The sequence below is a fragment of the Lycorma delicatula genome, chromosome 10 (assembly GCF_047948215.1).
Source record: "Lycorma delicatula isolate Av1 chromosome 10, ASM4794821v1, whole genome shotgun sequence".
NCBI lineage: Eukaryota > Metazoa > Arthropoda > Insecta > Hemiptera > Fulgoridae > Lycorma > Lycorma delicatula.
The window spans coordinates 41656468-41677055 of record NC_134464.1 but is presented as its reverse complement, the minus strand read 5'-3'; the positions used below and the strand labels follow the sequence as shown (position 1 = coordinate 41677055).

At 30.2% G+C, this 20588-nt stretch overlaps 1 protein-coding gene across 2 annotated transcripts in view; it reads left to right on the top strand.

The window, feature by feature from the left end:
* Positions 1–20239, top strand: part of LOC142331251 (ras-related protein Rab-3-like) — a 113930-nt gene extending 93691 nt beyond the window's left edge. For both annotated transcript variants that reach the window (XR_012757934.1, XM_075377008.1), the window contains exon 6: positions 19873–20239. Coding sequence is in view for 1 of the 2 variants with exons in the window: in XM_075377008.1 (XP_075233123.1) it covers positions 19873–19998 (126 nt within the window). In the remaining variant the exon portion in view is untranslated. The remainder of the gene's footprint in view (positions 1–19872) is intronic.
* Positions 20240–20588: the final 349 nt, after the last annotated feature.

Below are 20588 nucleotides of genomic sequence, written 5' to 3'. Positions count from 1 at the left end.
GAGAAACGAGACAATTTAACTCCAAATGGGAAAAATATTATTCATGAGCCTTTTGCTAAAACCAAAAAATATTTTTACCCCGTCTCCATATCAAGCTAGGTCTAATGAAAAATTTTATAAAAGCAATGAAGAAGGATTTTTGTACATGAGGCAGAAATTTCCGAATTCAAGTAAAGGAAAACTAAAGAAGGAATATTTTTTGGTCTTCAGATAATAAAATTGGTCAAATATGATATATTTACCTCATTGTAAAATAGTGTGGAAAGTGCATCTTGGCCTTCCTTTAAAGACATTTGCAAAACATTTCTTGGCAAACAATAATTTGACAATTATTATTACCACGATATTGTTAGTCAACTTCTTACTTCATACAGAGCTATGGTATATAATATGTCTTTGAAAATACATTTCCTCCACTCACATCTTGATTTTTTCCTGGGATTTTTTACCTCGGAGACGTAAGTGACGAACACGGTGAACGTTTCCACCAAGGCATTTCGGTGATGGAAAGCTGCTATAAAGGGAAATGGAATACTAAAATGTTAGCCGATACTGTTGGACATTAATTCGGGATGTGCCTGAGGCTATTTATAAAAGAAAAGCATCATTGAAATCATTCTAACACAGGTATGGCCATGCAACATTATAAATTTTATAGATTTTAACTATATTTTCCCTTTATTTATTTAAAAGTAAGGGTGAGAGAAAAGTTGTATTCACAGATCTGTAATGTACGCAAAAAAGGAATTCAAAAAATGGTACCGCACTTTTTTTTGTCATCAGTGTGATCAATCGCTTTATAATAAATACAAAAAATCCTGCTAACTCTGAAATTTGAGCAGCAATTGATTTTTGATGGTGGAAAAAATAAAAAAATAATTCTATGGAAAAACACAAGTAGAGTTGTGGTGTTCATTAACCAGATGTTAAGATGAATAGTTAAGACAATGATGCGTGTTTAGAGATGAATGAATGGACAAAAAAGAATATATGTACAAAAAAAAGTAAAACATTTATCAAAATGAATGATGTATTTTTCTTTTAAATTAAAAGATTAGTATTAAATTGAATGGTCTAAAAAAAATAGCATAGAACCAATTAAATTACTAATAAAAGAAAAAACATTGATTGCTTCATCACCATGAAATATTTGACATAAGTTAAAATATATACTTAATAAAGAAATTTATAGTAGCATGCAAATTAATGTGAACATAGACATTATTTAATAAAAAGTAAAATTATTTACAAAAAAAAAATCATACCTGTACAATTTATGAATATCTAGTAATTAATTTATCTTCCTTTATTCTTAATCACTTCACGTACACGATTTGGCATAGATTCAACAAGTGTATTACATTTTTTTTTATTTCTTCATCATGGAATTGATATTATTAAATCATACAAATATTATTGCTTTAATGAGGTCAATTTTCATGGTACAATTCATGAATAGTTTTTTGACTATTGCCCCAAAACTTTCAATTGGGTTTAAGTCTGGGAAGCTGCCCGGCCATGGATGAACACTTTAATGTTTCGTTCTTCAAAACTTTCTTCCAGTTTTTTGTCAATGTGAAATGACGCTAAATCTTGTTGGAACACTCCATTGCCTTGCAGGAATTTGTTTTGAAGTTGTATCACAACCCTTTCCTTCAAAATCTTGATATATCCATCACTTCAACATACCATCCACTGGAAGTAACAAACAAGAGCCTTGAAATATAAAACAATCCCATAACATTATTTTCTAGGGATGTTAAAGTGATTGTTGAATATGAACCAGTGATGTATTTTCATATGATGATTTTCTAACAATCGACCCTTTGTTTCTGAATATAAAAATGTGACATGGAAACAATAAATTTTTCCAGTCTTCTTTGGTCCAGTTAGCATGTTTCTGGCCCACAAATGTTTTTGCATATACTGGTGTTAAAAACTGCTTTTTAGCTAGATGACAAACTTTCCGTTCAGCTGTAAGAAGTCAGCGGGTAACAGTTACCATGTGCAAATTTGTTTCACTGGCTGCTAATTCATGATTTAAGTCCATAGCAGATAATTTTGGATCAAGTTTACTTTTTTCACTAAAAACTGATCCTGTATTTGAATAGTTTTTCTTTTATGCCAACATTTGCCTCTCCTTTGAGATGAAAAGGAACCAGTTTCTTTAAATTATTTTAAAATAGCATTCACTGTCCTCACCAAACGTAGAAGCTATTTGTTGTTGTGTTATACTGGTATGCTCAGAAAGAAAACAATCTTCAAATTCTTTCTTCGAGTTATGTTTATTATAAATTCAAAATACACAGAACAAAAAATATGAAAATATGATTTTTGTAATAAAAAATGTTACTTTCACAAAACACTAGAATGTGTGTGGTCAAGTTGTGTAGCCACAACATAGAACTTAAAAAATAATTCCCTGTGTTCAGATTAATTTGCATGGTACTGTAATTAATTAGGAGTACTATATAATTTAAATATAACAAATTTCAAATTTATACCAAAGTAACTTTTAAAGACAATGTTTAGAAATCAGACATCAATTAAGAAAATGGACTACAAACAATAATTAAATAAGGGAAATAATAATTCCTCATTTCTCTTCGCTTCTGTAGCACTTTTCCATCCTACAGTCCATTATCTAATTAGTAGCCTTTCTATGTTTACTTGTTAATTACTAAAAAAAATATATATTTAATATCCGTTAGTTATATTACAGGTTATGATATGTAACATATCAAGTAGGTTGTGACACTGCAGGTAATATTTACAATTAATTAATTTGTTTAGCAATATGGTTGTGAAAATTTTCCTGACTGTGCTTAACAGTTTTCCTTCCCACCATTTTCAAAATTACTATAATATTTTGATCATCAAAAATAAACATAATCATCTATTAAAAGGAAAAAGTAAAACAGTCTTTTATGTTTGGAAAATTTTATAATTTCTAAATCATTAAATTCACCTGTAATTTAAATAAATAAGCCAAAATTTGTAATTTATAAAAATGAGAAGTTTTTAAACAATTACACAAACAATACAGAGGTTTTAAAGGAAAATATAAAACAGAAACTTTAAATTTTTACTCATATTAGTTTTGCTACAAAAAACCCAAACAATGAATTTTAATTTTTTGGCTTCTATAGTTAATGCTTTTGGATTGATTTCTTTTTCATTAAAACATGTATGTATTATATATATATATATATATATAAAATGAGTTTTTGGCAAAGAAAAACTATCCTGTAGTTCCTCAACCACACTATCACTTGACTTGAGTCCCTGCGACTTTTTCCATTCCTGACTTTAAAAAAAACACCTCAAAGGACACCGTTTTGGAACAGTAAAAAACATTTAAAAAAAAGTAACCTACCATCTGAAGAATATTCTGGTTTCTGAGTTCCAACATTGCTACGAAGAGTGGGGAAACCATTTGAAGCGTCACGTGGCTTCCCAAAGGAACTATTTCGAAGGTGATAAAAGTCCATGTATAATTGAATTGTAAATAAAACGTTTTTATGAACCAATCTCATTACTTTATTTGCAGACCTCATGTATATATATATATATAAATATATATATATTTTTTAGGTTGATAAAATTACACAGAAGCTTGTGGAATATGGAATTGTGTGTGTAAATATATATATATGGAAATTTTACCAAAAAATTAGTTTAAAAAAATTCTTTACAGAAGAATATTTATCATCTCAGTCAATGATAAAAAATGTTTTATTTGCTGCTATTATGATCTTCAGCGGATAATGAAACTATTGTTTTTGTTATGTAATTTTAATATGTATTTTTAAATCTAATTTTGAATTATCTAAATTAAATATAGTATTTCTCTAATCCAATCATCATATTTAGTGTTTACTAATTCATTAATTATAATTTTATTCTATTTTTTTATTATATGCATTTCCTTGAGAGTAAGGTACTTAAATTTGTTGTTTATTTATGTCTACATAATTTTTCTATATTTGAAAATGTGTGCTTATTATCTCTTAACCTGATCAGCATAATATCTTGAAATTTTTTTTAAAATTTCTGTTTAATTCATTCTATGTAAAATGGTTTTTACAATTTTGCTTTCCACATCTCACTTAATAAACTTGAGTTCTGAAATTATAAATATTATAGTTAGGTTTGCTAATAATTATTTTATATTTTTAATCTTAAGGCACACTTTTTATAATCAGTTAAATGCTTTTAACTAATTAACTAACACATTTAGTTTTATGTATTGCTATTTATTTTATTAAATAACATTTTTCATTTAATGTTGTAACGTTAAATGTATAATATGAGGCATGTTTTTAAATTAAGTACAGTTTTAGAACTAAAAAAAAAACAAGTACACTATTCTTAACAATTTTATTTTTACGTGAAAGCCTGTACTTTAATCTACTTTTCTACATAATTGCCACCAACATTAAGGCACTTGTGAACCTCAGTCAACATTTTTGGTACCCTGCGGTGTGAGCACAATTTTCGATAATTTAAGCGTTCGGTTACAATTTTATAGACAACCAGTTGAAATATTATAACTGCAAAATAAAATACAAATACCTTCATTCAATTTGAATAATATTTTGCACAGAAATTTTGTAAGCTAGATATGAGTTAGGACAATATTTTTCTAGGACAGAACACAAATTCTAAATCATTTTGTATAAAGATATCAATTTTATGAAAATTTGACTTATGATGTTATTTTACTGGGTGTGCGATACATGTTGCTAATTTTTGATGATATGAAATATGATTTAATTATTGTTATTGGTAATACTGGTTTTCAGTGTAAATTTATTTAATCTATTATATTTTTTTTTATGCTAATGTTGAGAAATGCAAAAAACTCGTACCCAAAATTTTGACTTGCAATACTTCTGTTTATTATAATAAATTACATTAGCCAAGAAAGTAAAAAATGAATAACAAATGAGGTAAAATTGAAGATTATTTCCTTAAGATATTATTTTTTCAAGTAAAAAATAAATGAATTCATTAATTAGTGCATACACAAACACACCATGGATTAATGATAAAAAATTAACCATCATTCATTGAATAACAATTAATTTAAAAATCACGAAGTAGAAAAATTCTCAGCAAGACAGATAGATAGAATGTTAAATATTATTAATATTAACATTTTGAAAAGTTGTTTTATCAACTGAAACTTGTTTTGCAACATTCAACACAATTAAAATAATATTAAAATAAAAAATTTTAAATATGTCATTTTAATAAAATGTTTAAAAAATATTAAAACCTTGAATATTTATGGCAATAAAAAATATATATGTTGCTGCACATAAACAGCAATTATTTATTTAGTCAGTTGTAGCAGAAGACTATTTAATAACAGCAGATTTATGTATTTAAGTGGTCAAGTATTAGTCATCTACATTCTCGCTGTGAAATTACATGATTAAATATCTAGTATCTTCTCTTACAGTATCATTGAGTAATGATGTTGTATAATTTACAGAAATGTATAGTAAAAAAAAAAAAAAAACAATGCAAGCTCAGTTATGTGAACTTCAATCCGAAAGTGATTGATATTATAAATCCGCTGTGATATTATAAATAATATTACAGCAGATTTCAGAGCTAGATTTTCAATAATACATGATTACATTTTTATGTTATATGAAACAGAAAACTTAAATAACATAATATTCTAAGATTTTTTAGTATTGGAGGACATTTAGATACATTGAATTTATTCAAAAATAAGTTATTAGGTATATTTCTGCTTCTTGTATATGTTTCAGTAAGTTTATGCCATACTTTAAAAAAAGTCTTAAAGAACAGTATCTCTAGTAATTTCTGAAAAAAACTGTTGTAAAACCCCCAAAAACTGTAGTTGAAAATAATTTTTTTAGGTTTAGTTTACTTTTGTTAAATTGTCAAAAAATAAATAAATATAACTTAAAGATTCTTTTAAATAAAATAAAAATTTGTAAAGAATTTAAATGTGAGAAAATTTATCCATTTAAAATTAATAAACACCTATTAAATTTTTAAAAAATCAATTTTTATTGGAAATCAAATCCAATAAAATATTCTATAAATCTTTGACTAAAAATAAGTGAAAACTTATTTTTAATGTACTGTATTGAATTTTTTAGTTTGTCTTTCAGTGCATTGTTTAGCCAATGATCTACATAACATTAGTCATCAATGCTTAATTTCAAACATTTTTAACATTGTTGTAATAGTTGTACTGAACTCATATCAATTAGGTGAAAGTTCAATCCAAAAGTAAGACAAATACAGCATTCTGTTAAAAGATTTTTGTACAGTATTATTTTTTTAATTATTATTATTATTCAAATTACTGTCAATGATTTAGAAAAATAACACTGAATAATTGTATTCCTTACAAACTGTTTGATGTTATTAACATCTTCTGAAACATATAGAGCGTATCATCCAGAAAATTGAGGGAGGTAAAGTAAGGCTGAATTGCTGATAATGAATCATGGGTGAACGTTTAATAAACTAATTCCTGTAGGTCTTTCATCAGGAGGTCCCGGGTTCAAATTCTGGTCAGGCATGGCATTCTCACACATGCTACAAATCATTCATTTCATCCTTTGAAGCAATACCTAACGGTGGATCCGGAGGTTAAAAAAAATTCCTGTAGATCAATCATTTTTGAGTGTAACAGTAATTGATACAGTTTTACTGCATACCAATTACAATGAAAGAGTTAAAAAGAAAAAGCTAAGGTTTTATACAGATTATATTTAATGTTATTTATTGATTCTAAAATTTAAATAAAATTATTATTTAAAATTTATATATATACACCGTCATCCAAAAAGAAAACAGATTCTTATTTTAGTGAATATAATAGCAAGATTATAACTTATTGCTGTCTGTTTCTGACATTAAACATTAGGATTAAAGATCAAAAGAGAATAAAATTGTCAAAAACAAAAAAAATTAACGTACGAGATTGATAAGTTGTTTACAACTGACAGCATTGAACTAATATCGTTATATGCAAATAAAGGAATGAGTAGGTGTGACAAAAAAAGGGTGTGGAATTAGGTATAAGAAAAAAAGGAAAAGGCGTGGGTGATATAATAACAGCAGTGTAACAGAAAAAATATGGATAATCAAGAATTGAGAAAATAGAAGTGATGACTGCATCACACTAGATGTCGACAGAAAACTGAAGCATTTAATGCAGTATCCCAAAAACGGCAATAAACAAGTTTTATCACATAAAAAGAAAAAAATAGAAAAAAGACATATAGAGATCATCATAAAATCAAGCTATAAATTCAAAACTTGAAGAAGAAAAATAAATAAAATTTTCTTGAAGATAAAACAAGTTTTATTGAATTTTAAAACAAATCACAACTTAAACATTAAGATCATCAACAATACACTTAAGTCTATTACTTTAAAATTTAGAAAATACAAATACAAACACTCTACTTAGTTAATGGCAAGTTATATTAGATTCACTGAAAGTGCTTGATCCCAATTAGATTATTTATCTATTTACTTTTTATAACAAAAGTAAGAGGCTAATGCTGTATGACAGCTACCAATGAATGATAATTTTTGTTGGGCGTGAAAAAATTCCTGATCAGGACTTGAACTTACAACCTATGGATAAAAGGCGTTATGATGTTATCACTCCACCATGAAAATTGGTAAATTATTTGTGTAATATCAATGTTGTTTAAAATATTAATTACATTCCGTATTTATAAATTAGTCATCTTTATTTTTCATATTATTGCTGACACTTTGTTTTAGTCAGACAATAGATGTATTGGTTTTTGGAAAAGGGAATATGAGGTGGTTAGACTTTACCTCGTACGCACTTGTTGCATAGCTATTTGCAGAATAGCTCTATGCAACAATAAGATTGTCTGCAGATAGTCCTAATACCAGATAGTGAAGAAAAAAATCTTCATTTATTCACCTTTTAACACGTTCTTTATGGTTCTTGGCCCCGAGGTCAAGAAAATTTCATTTACTAGTGACAGGCGCAATTCTTGATATAATTTAATCAAAAGTGGGGTTATTTTATTTGTTTTTTTCTTATTCATTATATGTATTCCAAAAGAATAATAGGCATATAGTGTTAATTTTTTCTTAATTTTATTGATTATTGTGTTCTTGACCCTGGGGTCAATAGCCATTTCTTTGCATAACATATTTTTTTGCGTAGCGCCAAGACCCGAGTTTATGTTATGAAGTTATATAATTATAGAGGCTCTTGCTCTCAGAGTCAATAACGAAAACACGCAGACATGATCATTCATGCATGTTAGAAGACTATATTTCACGGCTCTTATGTCTTGAGTCATATAGGGTCATTGAATACAGACATGTTGATTCTTATCAGATCGTTCAATCAATAATTCTGAATGCTGCTCCTCAGTTTGTGTATAACCATTGATCTAGTTAGTTAGTGTAGTTTTGTTCTTTAGATAAAATAAGATTATGTCTTCACAAGGAAAGAAGTTACTTGCATTAGCTTTGATGCAACCTGACTCTGAAAGTGAAAGTGAACCATTTAGTAGTGATGATAGCGATTATGACCAGAATTATGAACCTGAAAGTGAATTTAGCAGTGACAGCAGTGATACAAGTGACAAAATAATGATTATTATTGAAATTTTTCTAATTTGATTTTTAAATGTATTTACCGGTTTATTCTTAATAAAAGAATGTTGTCAAAAAAAAAACACTAATGATGATTACTAATGAAAAATAATGACGATTTTTTCTTTATTGATAAAAGTATTTTATAATAAAAAAAAGGTTTTACAAGAATATATCATAATTTTTTTTTGGAAAAAATAATAAGAAAATATTTCAAAAACGTTTTATTGTCTCTAACAATGGTTCTTGTTGCTGGAGTCAAGAACGGGCAAGATAAATAAATACTTCATGTAGAGTACAGCATAGTATAGTAAACGGCATAGCTACAAAACTATAAGATTGCTGTAGACGCCAATAGAGCACTCTGTAAAAGTGTGCGTTCTTGATGACGGGATCAAAAGTCATTGTTTTGTAACTGCTTACCTCTTTACTCCAGAGATAAGAACAGTTTACAATTAATTCTGTTAAAATCAAACAACCGTACGGAACGCGTTAATAATTTACAAGCTCTGGTTTTTCAAGTTCTAGTAACTATAGCATGTAGGACCTAACAAGATCAGACGAAGGTCTGATCTTGTTAGTTCTGTGGGTGAAGACCCACAGAACTGATAGTAAGGAAGAAGAGGTCAAGTATAATGAAAAACAGTAAGGGGATGAAAAATCATGAGTAGAAAAAGCATTTTAGTTGTCTTGCCTCATACTGAAAAATATCTATAAAGGCATGCTGAGCATGATAGGAATAGTTTTACTAATCTAATTTTTCTCTTCAAAGATTCTTTTAAACTTGTAAAATATGATAAAGACTAATGCTTCTGTTGTCAAGCGTAGGAGTTGCCTGTTTTATTTTAGTTTTAAAAGAATTAGGAGGTCTGGCTTAATTTAAAAGGTACTTTGGTTATTAAGCTTATTAAATAGAATCCTCAGGTTAGTCTACAGGGAGATGGTACACAGCAAATTTTATGAAAAAGTAATAGTTGCTCAGACTTTGTTTTTTCAAAGATAGTGATTTTTTCTGGAACTTTCTGAAGTTTAGTTTTTTTTTTGAAATCTAAAAAGTGGTCTAGTTTATAACATGAAAATGTTGATGCATAACTAAGACCTAGTTGGTCATACCCATTGCTAATATTTTTATATAACTTTAATATTAATGGTCACTAATTTAATAATAAGATTCTTTGGAATGGAATTTTGGTCTTTGAAGTTAAGTGACAAGAAAAGAAGTCACGAGAGAAATGCCAATAATAAACAAACTGGAAAAACCTTTAAAATTATTATTGGTTATTGGTAAATTTAAAAAAAAATAAAATATTTTTAATAACAATACATTTTTAGTTGTAAAAAATTTTACTTGTTGAATTATAGTTAAATTTAACTATTTTTACATAAAAAAGTGAAGTGAAAAATAATTTTTTTAATTAATCAAGAATTTTCTAATTACATATGCTTGAACTGCCAAAGTTCAGTATAGTTTAAAATTAAACTCAATAAAGAACTGAAAGAAACAGAAAAATGTAGAAAATAAGTCAAAGAATGATGACAACAAAGAAAAATAACTTAAAGGGCACTAACTGAATCTACAGGTGTACTTAACCTTAAGATGGCCCTGATCTTTATAATCAAAATCAATGACTTCACTGCAAAATGTATGAGTAATTTACATAACTTAAAGATATATTATAAATAATTCTAACCCTAGAATGGAAAACAAAAGAAAAAAGAACGGAACTAACCCTAAAAGAAAGAAATAACTTTCTGAAAATAAATCACACAAGAAATAATTACTACAATCTTGGGTGCAGTTTAACTGTTGACATTTATTAGTACCTAATGACCATACAACTTAATGCTACTTGAAATTTATTAAAAGAAAAATAAATTACAACAAATAGTTCATTATAAAAGAATTAACTAAAATGAAAAGAAAAAGCTTGTCATACAATGTTAAGGTTATTTATTTCAGTTTACTCAAGTAAGCATGTTATTCATTGTATAGCAAAATACAAGTCTCAATGGAGATCACTTTCACAAAAGAATACCCATAAACAAAACCAAAATTGTATTAAACATCAGCAATTAAGAAAACAAAATAACTTCATTAAACCATACATACTTATCCTACTTTAAACACATACACACTATATTTTATTCTGAAAATAGTTACCTTTGACAGTGAGAAAACCAGTTTTCATCAGTCAGATCTGATTGTTTATAAACAATGTAGAATATAACATAATAAAGTCACTTGGTGTCACAGTAACAAAACATGGTTATAAATTATTGTAGTAATTTAAAAAAAAATTAAGATGACTATTATAACTTTATTACAATTAAATAATAATTTCATAATAATCTAAATAATTTTTATGATTTATGTAGTCCCATTGCTACACAAGTTGTAGGAGTTTAACATGAAACACACCTCATTCCTAAAATTGTGTAGGCCATTCTTCATAAAATAAGCATCCCATGCCAAGGTTAATAAGGAAAGTGTGAGTTAAGTGGTTTCTTATTGTCTTCTTCTCTGAGCTAAACATACTACTGGATATTGGTATGCCAAACTCACAGAAATGCAGAAAATACTCGGCTCTACATGTTTCACTTTCGCTCAGTTTACTAAAGGGAGACTACTAGAAATGAACATCATTACTTTCAGAGAATGCAAATCTAACTAGTGTCTCATGTATCTGAAGTGCCATATATGAGTAATAGCTATTAGAATAGAGCAAAAACTGGGACATAGAGTAAAGCAAAAAATTAATATAATTCATTTGTTAAAAAACAACGCATTCATTGTCTCTTTTTAGCAGGGGAAAACATTTTTGATAATCTTTTATATTTCTTTATTTTATAACTTAATATTTTTGAAATGACTGAAAATTCTTTGGTGATGGCTGGATAAAATGAATCCTACTGAAATAAATAGACCTAAACTTTATGTTCTCAGTAAAAAATTATGGCTAGAGTGATAGACCCAGGTCTATTTATTTGCTACTTTATAAAAATTTGAAAAAACTAGGAAAGATTCTACAGATATATAATGTTTTATAATGCAGATTATATAATGACACACTGTGTAATATTTTATAGCATTCAAATAACAAGACACTATGATATGAAATTTGTAGTTGAATTAGGATTACAGAATGTTGTAAATATTAAGTTGGATATAACTGAAAACAGAGAAATTAAAAAATGAATCAGAGTAGAGAAAATTTGTAAAAGAATAATAGACGGAGAAAAGTGAGTTCCTGTTTTAACTCAATCTTTTGGTATTTTGTCCATTTGTCTGTGATGCAGTTACAGTCAAACACCATTTTCCGATTTACATAAAATTTTGCTATAAGGTTTCTTGCTAATAGCCAAAAACATATAATTGTGAAAATTATTGCAATCAAGTGTAAATCTATGTAGTCTGATATTTTTGGAAACAGAGCTTATAATTCTGCTAATGCAATAAGATAATTTCTGTCAATGACTAGACTTTGCTCAATAAATTTTGATTGACAATTTTGTTTAATTAGAATAGATCATGTACAGCAGGTGCATGTAAATGGATATATGTTGATAAAAAATATAGGTATTGTGTTTAGAAATATTGGTTTAAATATATAAATCAAAATAGGTCAAGTATTTAATTTGACTTTTCATTTGTATAACTTTTTAACTACATTTCAGTTCATTTCTCTGAAAACTACATAAAAAAGAAGTATTTGGTAATTTCTCATTTACAGTACAAAGTTTATGGTGAAGTGTGCAAATACTGTGTAACTCAAATTAAAATTACTACTAATATAAATCAATTATAAACACATCCACAAAATAATAGGATCTTTCAATTAGATAAAAAGAAATTGTTCCCTTGAAATAGTATAGATTTCCTAACCAATGTTGATTTATTATACAAATGAATTCAGGTGTAAAGAAAGTAACTTCAAATAATACAGTTTTTTGGACCAGGTGTTAACCGTAGTTGGTTTATTTGGTTTCTGGTCAGGTAAGTGTAAAAAAGCTGACGAGAATAAAATTTGGTGTCATTGTACTTTTGTGTACAGCAAAACCTGGTATATATATATATATGTATCTTTCAAGCTTAATAAGGTGTTCTGGGTATTACCCAGAACACTAGAGAATTACCCTGATATATTACTATCCATGTTAAATGTTAAATAAGCTTTAATGAAATGCATCATTTTAATGATGTTTAAATCAACTTATCTCCTCGGCAGTAGTGTAACAGTAGGCTTACTAATTTTTCAAATCGAGTTTTACTTTTTAACTATGGTAAAATTTATCAATGTTCTAAGGTTTCCAAGTTCAGCTTTTTCCAAAGTTCCAGCTTTTAGGTCAGATTTCTTCTATCATCCCCTGTCACAAAAATTTTACCTTTAACAGTATGTTGAAGTAAAAAGGTGAAATAGAGGGTTAATAATTTGGATTGTTTCAACATAATACAAACTGAAATTATCAATATTATAGCACTGTTTAAAGTTTCTTATTATATGCATTATGAATGAGAAATGCAATAAAATTGTTCATGCAACGCGTTTTACCTCGTTTTATTGTTAACATGATTTTTCCGTCATAGCAACTTTGAATGCTTATAACTTGATAATGGAGGCATTAACAGAAAAACAGGTATCACTATTGTTTTTTTTTCTAAAATTTTAAATTGAAATCGTGTGTCATATGTCCACCTTCCTGTTTAAAAAAATTAAGTTTGATTCAGTGTGGTGGACAAAAAAGGTTAAAACCTACCATAACGCAGATTATTTTTAACTATGCAGAACTCTATTTCTTTTTGTCTCCAAATACCTATCAAATATGTAATGTAAAGCTGTTGCTATACTTAAATATCACTTGGTACTGTATATTTTAATTGGCCATTAGTGCTTTGTGAGGTAACCCTGAGAAGGGCTGTTGGGTCTGAAAACTCTGCTGGGTCTGGGAATGTAGGCTTGGGAATGTTGGCTGTAGTCAGGAAGTTGTGGCTTGTCCGTTGGAATCAGACTAAGCTTCTTCCTCTCAGCAGCAGTTGGGTTCCTACTACGTGGCAGTGGTGGCCTCCAGAGTCCTGCAGTGTCAGGTTGGCGTCAATTGTCTTCCGCTGATGCAGTCAAAATTGTTCTCCTCAATCGATCCCATGTTGGGCTGGCTTCAGCTGATGGGCCTGCCAGCCAGGTGCTTGAAGCTTGACAAGCTGGGGTGGGAAGGTAGCATTCACGCCCAATGGCTTCCTTGGAGGACCGGCCAGACCTGCTGCTCTGGCAGGGATGTTGGCATCTGTCAGGAAATACCATGTTGGGCCAGCTAGGGAGCTTCTTCTTCTCCAAGCGGTGGTTGGCAATGAATTGAAAATTTGAACTTCTGTTAGCTGTTTTATAGGCGCCTGCAAGTGGTGGGGCTGCAGCGCTGCTGTTGTGGGAGAATTCTGCGGTCATCTTTTGACCCAAAAGGGGAAGACATCTGCCATGTGATGGGTCCAATTGTCACGCCATCCCCTCCGTACCTAGCTGTTCAGGGCTTTACCAGAGGCCATCTTCAAACGCCTCAAGACATCTTTCAGTCTGGCCACACTCAAGTTGTCATTGATGTGAATGCCATGAGTGCCATTCCCATGTCAAGCCCAACATGTAATATTGACAACCTAAATTCTAAAAAAACAACAACAATACTAAAACTATATAATGAATAAAAAAATATAAACAACAATAACACAGCAAATAACTAAATGACATAACCTAATTAATCATAATAAACAAATAAAATAAGAACAAAGTATAAATAATAAACAAGTTGCCAATATAAACACTGAATGTAAAACAAATAACAAATAAACACAAAAAACCTAACAAAAAACCCTAAAAATTAACATTAAAACTATCATAAACAGGTTTTATTTTATAAAGCCATAAAAAGAAACCATGAAGAAAAATCAAACAAAACACTAACAAAACAACTAGTCAATAAAACCATAAAAAACAAATCTGCTAAACAACATAACATCAAAATAACAAAATACAAAACTTACAAATATCAAAAATTGAAAATCAGGGAACCTAAATAAAAACAACTAATTACTGAAGCACGTGTAAGTCAGTTCACCTAATAAGATGGTCCCATGCATGTTTATATGCGGGACAATCATCAGTGCTACAATCGTGTCCTGCCGGCTTTCTAACTCTAGAACAGTTAGCACATACAGGAGATCCTCCATGTTTTTTAATTACACAACATTTTACGTGGTATCCTGCTTTGCAGCAGAATGAACAAAGCTTCTGTTCCTTACAACTTTTAGCTATTGCCCATACCTTAGATATCTGAAGCAATGACTGACAGTGAAATGATCCTTGACCCTGCATGAATAATAATCAATAAATACTCGATCTCTCTCAATCTCCTCACTGCATCTCCTTATTAGATTCAACAATGTAATGAACAACATTACTGCCTTTTTTTCCGGTTTGATAAACCTAAACTGCTCATGAAACTCATCATAATACCCACTCAAGAATCTGATTCAGGTAGCATTTATAAAATCTTCCCCTCCCAAGTCACATGGCACATCGTAAATTATAACCATTGGCTGCAGAGACTGGTAACCACTTTGTCAGGACAGCTACGTAACTGATCATTTTCTTTAATTCCTTGTTCAGTATCACTATCATCCACCACAATTGAATTGAATTGAATATGAATTGATACTGACAATCTGTAAACAATTCTCTTTTGCTTTTAGTTTCTTTATAGCCTCTTCCTTAAAGGCCTCCAAAGAAATGTTTGTAGGCTTATTGATTAATATCACCTTTGCTAGTTTTGAAGATTGCTGGTGTTGAAATGACCTCTGAAGCCATTGAGGAAGGAACAACTTGCTTCCGCTTTTCCATTTCAACCTTGAAGTCAATATACCCTTATAATTGATCGTTTCTTTTAACTGTTAATAAGTGTAGAAATCACAATTTCTGCATGCAAGACAAAATGTACGCAGCGCTTTTTTCCCAGGTATTTCTAGAGTGACAAACAAACTCTTCTAACTCACCACACAGATTGTTAAACAATCTATCAACTCACTCACAATGTCATTTGAAATCAGATCAGTTGAAGCTACCTTTTTCTCTAGCTTACTTAATGCTGTGACCTCTGCCTTTCTGGCCTTTACAGAATGTAAACATGCTTTCCTTGACTGCTATTAGATCTAATACCTTTTCAATAATTTCCACATCAGAATCTGAGTCTTCTCTTACCTCAGCAATAACCTGTTTCACGTACGTCTGCTCATAATTACAAACCAGTTCTCAACAAAACTAATTTCTAAATAACAAAACAAAACACGCAGCAACCTAAACAATAAATAAAAAATAAAAAACCAATAACCAATAATAGACGAGGTAAACAAAATGCTAGCTAATGGCAGTAAACCAATATGGCTGCCGTTACTAGGGTAAATAACAAACCAAAAAAAAAACAATGAAGTAGTTAAAAACTCAAAATTAATTACCTAGTACAACTAAAAACCAAAACGGGGAAAATCCTTGATAAATTATATTTCCAGTGTGTGATTAGGATTTCCAATCACTTACCTATAGAACAAACTGAATAACTTATCCCAAACAATTAAAACTCAAAACCCTAAAATTAACAGAAAAAAATAACACCCAACTTTAAACACTAAATAATTGTAACAATAACAGAGAGTAAACTTACAGTAGAAAAACCAAAAACCACAAATAATAACGAATAACAAAGAATGTAACCTATAATGTCAGAGCTCTTACATAAGCAACTGATTTCACTGGTGTCCCTTGTTGACTCAGTTGTGCTGTCAGCTAGCTTGTTTAATATCCTGAATAACTTCTTCAGCCATAGCATCTTCACTAGGTCTTTTACATAAAATGCCAACTTCCTTCCACCATATGGTCTTTCCGGTACCACTGCGTCCGAAACCTTGGCACCCAGTCTCATTTTGATATGATGCTTCTCAGGAGAGTCGATGATCCGGATTTTTAACGACTCTAATCTCCCTTTTTTGACTGAGAGTATACCTGCAGCCATGATGTTCCTGATACTTTTTTTAACTTGCTTTAGTAAGTCAGCATACGTTGCACCTGCCTTCTTGACACTGACAGTTGATGAAGTTGGCCCTTGTATCGTCTTTCTTTTCTTCGTCTCTTACTCGACCCGGAAAATCGGCCATTTATCTTCAGTTTTGACTAGTTTCCAAATTAGATGTTTCAGAGACTTACAAGTTTTGTCTCCCATGCCATCCATTCGGTGTATTGAATACAAGTTTGCATGCTTGGTGTTGTGGATTTGACGTATTGCTTTAATTAGATATCTAATCATTTCGTTACTTTTTTCATCGATCATTATTACAAAAGTTATAAGGTTGTCTGAGTCTTCATCCTCGGGGTAGAATATATCTGTACTCTGCTCCTTGTATCTCAAAGCATAGTTTTAATAGACATTGCTTTGCTGAATCTAGTCGTTTTGATATCCCGGGAGCTGACTCATATCGTTTTTGTGAATAAACCGTTAGCCCAGTGTTTGTACAAATAGTAAATATACTAAGGCTCCTTCAACATCCTCGGTGGGGAAACTGTATGTGACATCAAGTCTTTTAAATATTGCTTTTAGCCAATGGGCTTTTGTAATTTTCTCCAAATTTTCAATGTCTCCTGATCCCAAAACATTCTCTACCTTATCACAGAACTGTGATCTATTCTATCTTCTTCTTCTTCAAGGCTTAGGCCATTATTCGTCTGTGTATGTGAGTCAGTACTCGGGTTAAACATCAGATATGACAATTCATTGAACGTGTTCATCGTAGCTTCTACATCTCTAACTCTATCTTGCATACGGTATGCCTAATCTTTGATTTCCCGTTTTTGTTCTGTCCAACATATGAAATCAGCTTTTCTATTTCATGCATTAAATGGTCTATATCTGTGCCATTGGTAAGGTCCCATTACTACTATCTTCATATCTTCAATAATCTCTATTTTTCTCTAAGGGTGCCTTGCCTCTGTCGTCTCCATCCTTTCATCTGAATCGCCTTGACCACCATAATTATCTTCTCTGTTTTCTTCTGCCACTTGGATTTTATTGTCATTCCCTATGTCTCCTTTCCTCGAGGCTGGTCTTGGAGCAGGAACATTGGTTCGTCTCGCTTTTTGAGTCTCACCACACACTGGGAGCGAGCCAGGCTCTCGAAGCTTTGAAAGGTTGATCTGTCATTTTCTCGTTACTGGGTTATTGTAGTAAAAATATTACCTAAAATTCTTGTTTAGGATCAAAAAACCCTTTGAAATTGACAACCTTCCAAACACAGACACATGCAGGAATGTATCTTCCAACCTTGACATCAATATTGGTGCCGGCAGTTGCCTCCTACCACCCACCATACCAGTTTATGTTGGCAGCTTTTTACCAGAAATATTAAAAACTGCTGTCATGTTGGACGATAAAACCTTCAATTGCTTCACAACTCAATATAATCACTGTGCCAATAATGCATGGTGCTTCCTTTTCTAATAATTAATCTGATTTTGAAAAAATGTATTATGCTGAAATTGTAAAGAAAACTTGCTGACTTAGGTTAGTAACAGATTAGATATTATAATCTGTGCAGGAATATAGTACATGCTGAATGTATGATTAATTGGGAAATGTATTGGAAGGGTTACAAATCTGTCTATTTAACTACTCATTGAAAGGTTATATTCTGACTGTGGGTATAAAATCATAAGCATACAGCCATAATACTTATAAATAAATTCTCATAAGTTGTCGCATGACTTACAGTTTTTATTAAAACAAATAGTTATTTTCTTAAAATTCCCCATGTAATTTTAAACCTTATTTGGTTCCCAAATATTTCACCTAATAGGATATAACAGAATGTGATTTAGACCTTTATTCCGTGATAATACCATGTGTTCCAAAATGAATGTGAGGGTTTTAAAGCCACGTATTATTTCTCAAGTTTGTTTCACGTACTTTGATTTATTATACGTGAAATGAAAAAGCAACTCAAAGTTCTAGCTGTACGTCAGCTCGTAAACTGTTTCCTGTACCTTCTGCTTGAAAGCGTTAGTAGCAAAGATGGCGATGTCCCCCAACAGAAATCGTTCTGTAACTTGCAGTTTGCAAAGTGTGAATCTGTAATTACCGTTCAATGTGTGCTCTGTTTGTAGTTCTGTTGTGAATCCCCGAGTGACAACATTCATAGATGGTGTAAACAATTTGAAACTACTGGCTGTATTTGTAAATGAAAGAGTACAGGATGACCAAGTGTGTCCGAAGACAATTTTGAACGTGTAGAAGAGTCTTTTGTGCAAGTTCTAGGGAAATCCATTTGGAAAGCCAGCTATGAATTAGCGATTCCAGTGACGTCTGTGTAAACGGTTTTAAGGGAATGCTTACAACTGCGTCCATATTGTCTACAGCTGTTTCAAGCTCTAAAGCCTACAAATTGTGGTTTGGGTGCTAGCTTCACATATGAAGTGATGCACCATGACGATGAAGACACTTTATCATGTCGTTTTCAGTGATGAATCAACATTTCACGTTAATACTAAAGTAAACACTCATAATGTGTGTATCTGGATCAGAAAAATCCTCACGAAATATTACAGTGTGAACGAGATTCCCTGAAATTGAATGTTTTTGTACCCTATCCCGACGGCAAGTTTACGGGTCAGTTTTTTTCGCGAAAGCAAGTGTGTCTGGGATGAACTGTCTTGATATGTTACAACTGTGGCCCTTTCCTTAACTTCAGTATAAACCACAGAAAATATTTGGCAACAAGATGGTATGCCTCCTCACTGGCATAACACTGTACGTGATCGGTTGAATGAAATTCTCCTTGACTGCTGGATCAGTCGCCTCCATGTTCATCCGATCTGACTCGTGCGATTTTTTTCTTTGGGGTTTATAAAAGATCAAATGTATGTGCCATCGTTACCAGCTGACCTACCCTACTTGAGACATAGGATTGAAGCAGCTGTTGCATCAATTACTCCAGACTTGCTGATTAAGTACGGGATGAACTATCCTATTGGCTGGATAAGAAAAACTGTTTGAGTTGTTCAATTTTATTATAATTTATCAATGTAAATAAAACTTGATAAATATTAAATTACTTTATAAACCTGATATTCTTTTCGAAGCATATAGTTTATTGACTCATTTGAGATTATTTTGTTCTTACATACATTTTTATTTTTACAGTCACTTAATCATACGTATGGGGGACACAGCAGTCATGTTACTAGTGTTACATTTCTTCATGATGATTCAAGACTTATATCGATCGGAGGTAAAGATACAAGTGTCCTGCAGTGGAGTATAACATAAATATCTGATTATATAAGTTTTTTTAAAAGATAATTATAATGAAATCACCTCAATTTTGTCTGAAATCAAATTATTGCTTTTTGCATAATGTTAATTTTTTTTCATTAGATATATAAATAGGTTTATGCCATCACATCATTATATTAAAGTAATATGATATTATTATTATGATAATAATAATAAAAGAATATTTTATATATATTTAAATATATAATTATTCTGTTTATATGCATAGTGTGCTTCATGCTCGTTTTAGTAATTATTTCTATAATTAAGAGTAAAAATTTGATTTGTATCATAAGTGTATTTATAGTCTTTCAGTTTAAAATTTAAACATTCCATATAAAAATATATTAAGATGCTGTAACACCAGTAGAAAATATTTGTTTTGTATAATATACAATATAGCAAGCTGTAAATTATTTTTTTTTTTAACAAAAAAGGTAAAATATATATTAACATTTATCTATACATCCATATAATGAAATTTCTCTGTAATTGTTGTTAAGCATTATAAATTAAAATCTATTTAAGTAACTTTGTTATATAATTAAAATTATGAAAAAACCAGAATGATATTTCATTGATTC